We start from the raw sequence: 10,493 nt of genomic DNA, 5'->3' as shown, positions 1-10,493 counted from the left end.
GGTGGCGCCCCAACTCCCCAATCGGCCCTGCTCTGAGCCCAACCAGGGGCTGCACCTAGGGATTGGGCCTGCCCTCTGCCACCCGGGAGCAGGCCTAAGCCAGCAGGTCTTTAAATCCCGAGGGGTCCCAGAGGGCACAGGCCAGGCTGAGGGACCTCCCCTTCCCCTCGAGTGCACAAAGTTTTGTGCACCGGGCCTCTAGTATATATATATATTACAACATGGGTGAACCTTGAACACATAATTCTAAATAAAAGAAGCCAGACAAAATAGGCTGTACATACATGATTCCTTTTATATGAAATGTCCAGATCAGGAAAATCTTTAGAAGCAGCAGATTTATGATTGTCAGGGGGCTGGAAAAAAGGGAATGGAGAGTGGCTGCTAATGTGTACAGGTTTTTAGAGGATGGGGAGGGAGCATTGATGAAAAAGTTCTGGAATTAGCATGATGACAGTTGCACAACTTCGTGAATATACTAAAAATCACTGAATTGTACACTTTAAAGGGTGAATTTGATAGTGTGTGAAATTTACCTAAAAAACGTAAATATTGCCAAAACCGGTTTGGCTCAGTGGATAGAGCATCGGCCTGCGGACTGAAAGGTCCCAGCTTCGATTCCGGTCAAGGGCATGTACCTGGGTTGCGGGCACATCCCCGGTGGGGGATGTGCAGGAGGCAGCTGATGGGTGTTTCTCTCTCATCGATGTTTCTGACTCTCTATCTCTCTCCCTTCCTCTCTGTAAAAAATCAATAAAATATATTTTTTTAAAAAGTAATTATTTTTAAAGTAACGTACACTCATTTTAATGCATGGTAATTATTTCTAGACTAGACTTCTCTTTGAGAATAATTTTGATTTCTCTTGCAGCAACAAAATGGTTCAGCAAGTTCCAGAAAACATCGATTTTCCTTCTGAAGAAGAGAAAATCTTGCAGTTCTGGTCCGAATTTAATTGTTTCCAAGAATGCCTAAAGCAGTCAAAACATAGGCCAAAGTATGTGAATTTCTTGGTAAAGAGAGAGTCCTTAAGACTAGTCATTTCTTAGACTGTGTTCAATTAAGGCAGGAACTTTTTATTCCAGTGATGGCGAACCTATGACACGTGTGTCAGAGGTGACATGCGAACTCATTTTTTTGGTTGACTTTTCTTTGTTAAATGGCATTTAAATATATAAAATAAATATGAAAAATATAAAACTTTGTTTTACTATGGTTGCAAATGTCAAAAAATTTCTATATGTGACACGGCACCAGAGTTAAGTTAGGGTTTTCAAAATGCTGACATGTTTTATTCACTTTGTATTCCCAGAGTCTCTAGCTCTATATAGTAGGTACTCTCAGTTGTAGATATACTTTGAATGAATGAGTTCTTAATTATTAGGTTAGATTCAGTTTAAGAGTTCTTCTGAATAGATTAACCTGAATGGTCTAATGAAATTCAGCTGTTAAAAGCTATTTAAATTTGGACCACTATTGAATAGAGTTTACATATCACACTCTTCCTTTCCACTTTTCTCATTATCACCACCTCATTAATTACTTAGACTAGCCTTCTGTTAGGTTGCCTCCTATCTATAATCTACCTTCACCTAACGACCAGTTTTGTTCTGTTTTTAATCATGTGTCTTCTGCTCAAAAACTTGATGAGATAGGCGTTTGGTGCCCTATTTTTTTTATATATATATTTTATTGATTTTTTACAGAGAGGAAGGGAGGGAGATAGAGAGTTAGAAACATCTATGAGAGAGAAATATCGATGAGCTGCCTCCTGCACATCTCCCACTGGGGATGTGCCCGCAACCCAGGCACATGCCCCTGACCGGAATCGAACCTGGGACTTCCCAATCCGCAGTCCGACGCTCTATCCACTGAGCCAAACTGGTTTCGGCTGGTGCCCTATTTTACTGATGAATAGCTTTATCGTTTAGCATCAGGATGAATAACCAATGAAGAATGGGTGGCCCAATGGAGGCCTCTCCAGCTCCCCCATAACTAGCTTTTTTCAAGGCAGGACCTGCAATAAATAATCATTTATCTGAATTTATCCACTCATCTACTGATGGGTTGTTTCCAGATCTTAGCTATTGTACTTTGTGCTGCTATGAACATAGGGGTGTATACATTCTTTCTGATTGGTGCTTCAGGTTTCTTAGGATATATTCCTAGAATTGGGATCGCAGGGTCAAATGGCAATTCCATATTTAATTTTTTGAGGGAACTCCATACTGTTTTTCATAATGGCTGCACCAGTCTGCATTCCCACCAGCAGTGAACTAGGGTTCCCTTTTCTCCACATCCTCTCCAGCACTTGTCATTTGTTGATTTGTTGATAGTAGCCATTATGACAGGTATGAAGTGATAGCTCATTGTCATTTTAATTTGCATCTCTGATGATCAGTGATTTTGAGCATTTAAAAAAAATATTGATTTCAGAGAGGAAGGGAGGAGAGATAGAAACAACTATAATAATAAAAGCATAATATGCTAATTAGACTGGACGTCCTTCCAGACGTCCTTCCTTGCAGACAAAGCCACAGCGGACAGGGACCAAGGCAGTGGCGGCAGAGGCCCCTGGCCACAGCGGCAGCAGGTGGGGGGTGGGGCCAAGGCCCTTGCATGAATTTCGTGCATCGGGCCTCTAGTCAATTATAATTATGAGAGAGAATCATTGATTGGATGCCTCCTGCACGCCCCCCCACTGGGGATCAAGCCTGCAACCCAGGAATGTGCCCTTGCCTGGAATAGAACCTGGGACCCTTCAATCTGCAGGCTGACGCTCTGTCCACTGACCCAAGTCGGGCAGGGCTTGAGCATTTTTTCATTTGTCCACTTTGGTCCACTTTGGAGAAGTATCTATTTAGGTCCTTTGCCCATTTTTTTAATTGGATTGTTTGTCTTCCTTTTGTTAAGTTGTATGAGTTCCTTATGTATTTTAGTTATTAACCCTTTGTCAGATGTATCATTGCCAAATATGTTTTCCCATGCAGTGGGCTTTATTGTTGTTTTGTTGATGGTTTCTTTTGCTGTGCAGAAGCTTTTCATTTTGATGTAGTCCCATTTATTCATTTTCTCCTTTGCCTGAGGAGCTATATCCATAACCATATTGCTATGAGAGATGTTTGAGATTTTGCTGCCTGGTTTCCTCTAGGATTTTTATGGTTTCACTACATACACTTAAGTCCTGTATCCATTTTTAGTTTATTCTTCTGTATGGTGTAAGTTAGTGGTCTAGTTTCATTCTTTTACATGTATCTTTCCAATTGTTCCAACACCATTTATTGAACAGCTTGTCTTGACTCCATTGTATGCTCTTGCCTCCTTTGTCGAATATTAATTGAGCGTAATGGCTTGGGGCAATTTCTGGGGTCTCTTTTCTGTTCCATTGGTCTATATGCCTGTTCTTGTGCCAGTATCTTCCTGTTTTGATTATGGTGACTTTGTAGTATAATTTGATATCTGGTATTATGATTCCTCCAACTTTGTTTGTCTTTCTCAAGATTGCTGAGGATATTTGGGGTCTTTTTGGTTCCATATAAATACTTGGAATATTTGTTCTAGATCTGTGAAATATGCAGTTTGTATTTTAATAGGGATTGCATTAAATCTGTAGATTGCCATGGGTAGTATGGACATTTTAATGTTAATTCTACCAATCCATGAACATGGAATACTCTACCACTTGCTTATATCTCTCCCTTTATCTTTTTTTTTTTTTTAAATATATTTTATCGATTTTTTACAGAGAGGAAGGGAGAGGGACAGAGAAGTAGAAACACCGATGAGAGAGAAACATAGATCAGCTGCCTCCTGCACATCTCCCACTGGGGATATGCCCGCAACCAAGGCACATGCCCTTGACCAGAATCGAACCCGGGACCCTTCAGTCCGCAGGCCGACGCTCTATCCACTGAGCCAAACCGGTTTCGGCTCCCTTTATCTTTTTATTCAGTGTTCTGTATCTTTCCAAGTACAAGTCTTTTGCCTCCTTAGTTTATTCCTAAGTTATTTTAATATTTTTGTTGCAGTGGTAAATGGGATTGTTTGTTTAGTTTCTCTTTCTGAGAATTTATTATTGGTATATAAAAAAGCCATAGATTTTTGGTATTTTGTATTCTGCTACATTGCCAATTTCATGTATTTATCTGAAATCAAAAATTTAAAAAGAAAGCAAAATAGATTTTAGTCACTTTTCTTTTTATTTTTTTAATATATATATATTTTTAAAATATATTTTTATTGATTTCAGAGAGAAAGGGTGATGGAGAGATAGAAACATCACTGATGAGAGAGAATCTTTGATGGGCTGCCTCCTGCATGCCACGCACTGGGTATGAAGCCTGCAACCCGGGAATGTGCCCTGACCGGGAATTAAATTGTTCCCTCCTGATTCAGAGGTCCACGCTCAACAGCTGAGCCACGCCAGCCAGGCACTCACCACTTTTCTTCCTGAACACTCCACTGAGACAGTTGCCATCTATTAAAAAAAGTTGTCCTACATTTTTGTTGTGTGTTTTAAAGTAACCACATATTTTTATTCTTTTTGTTAGATTTACTTTCTATGATGGGCCTCCTTTTGCAACTGGACTACCTCACTATGGACATATACTTGCGGGGACAATTAAAGATATAGTTACAAGATATGCGCACCAGAGTGGGTTTCATGTTGACAGAAGGTTTGGATGGGATTGTCATGGCTTACCTGTGGTATGTTTGAGTCACCAGCCTTATGTTTTGATTTTTTAATAAGCGTTAGATTTCATTATATACTATGTATTAGTATGAATTTTTACTATAATCAGATTTTTTCTTTATTTCTATAATACTATTTATAGTTCATTTTCTCTAGATTTTTTGAGAGCTTATTTTAAAATGTTTTATTTTCTAGAGTTCAATTGCATTTTGTTTCATAGGGCAGCTATGTTAACAATGTTGTTGTAAATTTTCAGGAATATGAAATAGATAAGATATTAGGAATCAGAGGACCAGAGGATGTAGCCAAAATGGGGATTGTGGAGTATAACAATCAGTGCCGAGCAATTGTGATGAGATATTCTACTGAGTGGAAGGTATGTTCTGTTATTTTCAGTAGAATGGACCAAAACTTGTAGTTTAAATGGATGTTAAAATGACTTCTGGTCCTTTGTGCATTTTATGTTGCTCCCAAAAGTATGGCTGTCCATGTGAAGTTGTAACTTAAGGTGTCAACCATTCCTTTTTTTTTTTTTTTTTTTTTAAATATATTTTATTGATTTTTTACAGAGAGGAGGGGAGAGGTATAGAGTTAGAAACATAGATGAAAGAGAAACATCAATCGGCTGCCTCCTGCACACTCCGGTCAAGGGCATGTACCTGGGTTGCGGGCACATCCCCAGTGGGAGATGTACAGGAGGCAGCAGATCGATGTCTCTCTCTCATCGATGGTTCTAACTCTCTATCTCTCTCCCTTCCTCTCTGTACAAAATCAATAAAATATATTTAAAAAAATATTCTATCAAGTCTTGTTAGCATCTCTCTCTTTTTCTTTTTTTTTTAAAATATATTTTATTGATTTTTTACAGAGAGGAAGGGAGAGAGATAGTTAGAAACATCGATGAGAGAGAAGGGGATCAGCTGTCTCCTGCACACTCCCCACTGGGGATGTGCCCGCAACCCATGTACATGCCCTTGACCGGAATCGAACCTCGGACCTTTCAGTCTGCAAGCCGACGCTCTATCCACTGAGCCAAACCGGTTTCGGCAGCATCTCTTATTTAGTCATTTATCATTCCAACAGCCTCTCCCTAGCTTCTCACTTCTTCATTTCGGTAACAATCTCCTAACTGGTCTCTTGCTCATGCTCTTTCCACTCAGCCTGTGAAGTTCTCCCACAAGACTGTGCTCATCTTGCTCTTCTCTGCTCAAAGCATTGAGTAACTTCTTTTCATTGGTGAATAACATTTTATTTCATGGACCTAAAAACTCAGAGCTTCTTAATTTTCTCCTAACTTTCTTTAATCTAACTTTCCTTGCCTGGTTACCAGTAGGGAAAAATCCTGATTATAACATGTATAGGTCTTCCTCCACCCCCCCTTATTTTTAAATTGTTCATTGTGAAACAATTCCGGTTTATTAAAAATTACAAAGTTGTATCAAGCGTTTTCTTTTATCCTTTACTTATTAGCTAACACCTTCAATAACTAAAGTATAATTAACAGAAGCAAATTATCAGAAAGAAATGAACATTGATACATTATATTAGACCTTTTTCAAATTTAACCAGTTCCACTAATTTTTATTTCTGATCCAGAATACAGTTTAGAAGCGGACACTGCATTTAGTTGTCATACCTCCGTAGTCTCCTTTAATCTGGAACATGACCTCTATCTTTTTTGTCATTTATGACCTTGTCACTTTTTTTTAATCTTTTAAAAAGTTTTAAATTTATATTTTACAGCCAAGACCGGTTTGGCTCAGTGGATAGAGCGTCGGCCTGCGACTGAAGGGTCCCGGGTTCGATTCCGGTCAGGGGCATGTACCTGGGTTGCGGGCTCATCCCCAGTGGGAGGTGTGCAGGAGGCAGCTGGTCGATGTTTCTCTCTCATCGATGTTTCTAACTCTCTCTCTCTCTCTCTTCCTCTCTGTAAAAAATCAATAAAATATATTAAAAAAAATTTATATTTTAGAAAGGGAGGAACAGCAAATTTTTTTATCCATTTATTCATCCACTAGAGGTCCAATGCATTGGGATTCATGCAAGAAAGGCCTTCCGTCCCCTGGCTGCCGGCACCAGCTTCCCTCCAGCACCCAGGACTCAGCCCTTCACTCAGGCCGCCGCCTTCAGCCTTCGCTCCGGCCAGAGCCGCCTTCCATCTGAGCTCTGGCCCTGCCCCCTCCTGTAGCTCCCTCCACCTCCTGCCCTCTCCCCCATAGCAAGTGTCCCGCCCCGCCCAGGCCGCTCCGTGCGTACTGCCCAGAGGCCTGGAGCGTCCGAGGAGGGGTGGAACACCGGTGTCCCGGCCCAGCCACTACCATCTTTGTCGCGTCAATTTGCACATTCCCTTCTTGTTGGCTGTGAGCGCCGCCATCTTTGTCACAAAGTGATGGTCAGTTTGCATATTCTGTCTTTATTAGATAGGATTCATTGGTTTGTTCTTGAATGTACTCTGAGCCCAAAACCTCTGTGTATCCGATGTGGATGCTCTGATCAAATGAACTACCCAGCCAGAGCTTGCCCTTGTCACTTTTAAATAGTACAAACCAGTTATTTATTTATTTTTAATATATTTTATTGATTTTTTACAGAGAGGAAAGGAGAGGGATAGAGAGTTAGAAACATCGATGAGAGAAACATTGATCAAATGCCTCCTGCACACTCCTTAGTGGGTATGTGCCTGCAACCAAGGTACATGCCCTTGACTGGAATCGAACCTGGGACCCTTGAGTCTGCAGGCCGATGCTCTATCCACTGAGTCAAACCGGTTAGGGCCAAACCAGTTATTTTTAAGAAATTCCCTCAATATCTACTGTTTTTTCATGATTCAATTTAGGATTTGCATTTTTGGAAAAAATGTCTCAGAAGTGACATCATACCTTTAGTCTGTTATTAGGAGGCCTGTGGTCCTGATATGTCTCATTGATTATGTTAACTTTGGTTACTAAGGTGATCTGTGTCAGAGTTCTTTATTGTAAAGTTGGAGTTTTTCCTTTCTAATTAATATTCTGTGGGGAGATTCTTTGCAAATATCCTGTTTCTCATACTTTAACTCAGTAGTTTCAATATCCATTAATAATTCTTGCCAGCAACAGTTATAGCTATAGCTTTTGTTGAATGGTAACTTTGGTAGACTGTAAGGGCATATTGATAACTTGCAAATAACATTTTCATATAGGATGAATGCCAGAAGAATCTGGTGCATAATCTTATATAGTATGTTGATAGCAATATAGATTTACCTCAATCATTGATTGTTCTGTTTTCCAAAAATCATTACATGTGCTGATAAAGAAGTAAAACACATTGATTTACAATAACAAATATTCTCTAACAACTAATATTTATATTTTGTTAGTCTACTGTTACCAGACTTGGCCGATGGATTGACTTTGACAATGACTATAAAACACTCTATCCAGAATTCATGGAATCTGTCTGGTAGGTGTATTTGAAATTGTAAATATAATGAATATTTTGTCATGCAGGGGTGGACAAAAACAGCTCTCCAGTTTTTCATAAAGAAAATGTAATAATTAGCCTTGGCTGCATAGGTTAGTTGGTTAGAACATTGTCCTAATGTACCACAGTTTCAGGTTTGATCTTGGTCAGGGCACATACAAGTATTAACCAATGAATGCCTGAATGAGTGAAGCAACAGATTGATATCTCTATCTATCTATCTATCTATCTCTCTAAATTCAGTAATTTTAGAAAATAGAAAATACAGCAATTAAATAATACAAGAATGAACAGTATTTTGCATACTCATAACTATAAACCAACTTTTGCCCATCCCTGTATTACATAATAGAGTAGTGATGGGTTGTTTTGGTGTTTAAAGATTTAAAATTTTTAATTTTTTTTACAGCATTTTTAGGTTCATAGCAAAACTAAGAGCAGGGTACAGACAGATCCCTTATGCCCTGTGCCCCACACACATTGCCTAACCCAGGGGTGGGCAACTTTTTTGTGAGTACATGCCAAAATCAGCAAATCTCTGACTCAAAATTCTTCTGCGTGCCAACCCTAATTTTTTGAGAACATGTTACACCTACTTGATATCTCTTAAGGTGTACGTATGTGAAGAACCTTGAAGAAATAGTAAAATTCATGCAAGCGACAAAAACACAGTATATGATGATGAAAAATTTATTTTTTAATGTATACATGTTATGTAAAATTATTTATCTTAGATGCACCTACACTGAATTTATATGAAAAATAAAAAAGTTGATATTAAGAAAAAAATTGTAAATGGAAGATTATAAGAGAGGGTTTCGTGTGCCAGCAGAAGTTACTGGCGTGCCATGTTTGGCACGTGTGCCAGGGGTTGCTCACCCCTGGCCTAGCCCTTATTATGTTTGTTTATGTAGAACAGTATGTTTGTTACAATTGAACCTTCATTGACACAATAATTACCCAAAGTCCACAACGTACTTTAGCTTTTACTCTTTTTGAACATTCTATGGTTTGGTGTAAATGTATAGTGACATGTATGTATCATTTTAGTATCCTATAGAGATTTGTCTTTGAGCCCCAGTTTGATAACAGACCATTTATATTTTTTATTCTACTTAGTGTGAGCAATTGTATGCACTGATGCAGAAATACCAGTATATTTGATTACTGCTTGCTGCACAATCTACTGGGGCCATTGTCTACGACAAAATACATAGATATCTTACTATCCAGAATCCAAAATTAACTAAATTCAAAACCAACCTCTAAAGGACACTAGAATGATAGATGCATGTCATTACACATTTACCCCAAAGCATAGAATGTTCAAAATGACTGAACACTAAAGTAAACTATGGACTTTGGGTAAAGATGTAGAGAAAGGGAAGCCTTATGCATTGTTGGTGGGATTGAAAATTGGTGTAGCCAGTGTGGAAAACAGTATGGAGGTTCCTAAAAAAAAATTGAAGATAGAACTATCTTATGAACCAGACATACTGACTTTAATCCCAGTGCAGTGAAATTACCCATTATAGTGAAATTTAAGCAATACACCAGAAAACTATTTAAAAACGAAAAACTAAAATGCCAGCCATAGTTAAGATGTTATTGGAAATCTATTTTTTCATCACTCCTGAAAAATGTAAATATGTATACACTAGGTCCTCCGGTTACATCAGAGATCTGTTCCTACGGCATGACGTAACGCAATTTTTGCCTTAAGTTGGAACCCACCTATGTAAGCACCCATGTCAGTGGTCAGCAAACTGCGGCTTGCAAGCCACATGCGGCTCCTTGGCCCCTTGAGTGTGGCCATGAAGTTTCAATTGCACTGTACGTGCGCGCCCCCACGTGGTATTTTGTGGAAGAGCCACACTCAGGGGCTGCAGTTTGCCGATCACTGACCTATGTCACTCACATGGAGTACATACATAGCAGTAATGAAGTGAAACAGTAAAAAAAATTTAAAAGAAAGATAATAATTCTTGACCTTGTGGTAAATAAATAATAAACATAAAGCACTTATGTCAAAATGACGGAACTTTTATATATATATGTATGTGTGTGTATGTGTATGTGTATATATATATATATATATCTCCTATCTAATAAAAGAGAAACATGGTAATTAGTGTACGACCGCTACCATTCCCATTGGCTAATCAGGGCAATATGCAAATTAACTGCCAACAAAGATGGCGGCTAGTTTGCATACTGAAGGCAGGGCAGGACAGTGCCATCCCGCCTGCCCTGCTGCCATCCGGGCCTGGTATTGCGACCCTGGCGGCAGGTGGCCCATATGGGAACAGACCCAGGGCTGGCAGTGGGAGCGGCCACA

General features: G+C 39.2%; 1 protein-coding gene across 1 annotated transcript in view; it reads left to right on the top strand.

Moving 5' to 3' along the window:
• The window catches only part of IARS (isoleucyl-tRNA synthetase), a gene marked incomplete at its 3' end in the record, with an annotated part of 64,218 nt that overhangs the window by 4,679 nt on the left and 49,046 nt on the right, over window positions 1-10,493 (top strand). Inside the window, exons 2-5 of the mRNA XM_015559822.1 lie at window positions 872-997; window positions 4,551-4,707; window positions 4,950-5,069; window positions 8,052-8,134. Coding sequence (XP_015415308.1) covers window positions 879-997; window positions 4,551-4,707; window positions 4,950-5,069; window positions 8,052-8,134 — 479 coding nt within the window. The remainder of the gene's footprint in view (window positions 1-871; window positions 998-4,550; window positions 4,708-4,949; window positions 5,070-8,051; window positions 8,135-10,493) is intronic.

The sequence above is a fragment of the Myotis davidii genome, unplaced genomic scaffold, assembly GCF_000327345.1.
Source record: "Myotis davidii unplaced genomic scaffold, ASM32734v1 scaffold315, whole genome shotgun sequence".
NCBI lineage: Eukaryota > Metazoa > Chordata > Mammalia > Chiroptera > Vespertilionidae > Myotis > Myotis davidii.
Note: the sequence above shows the minus strand (reverse complement) of the source record. Positions and strands in the feature narration are given on the sequence as shown.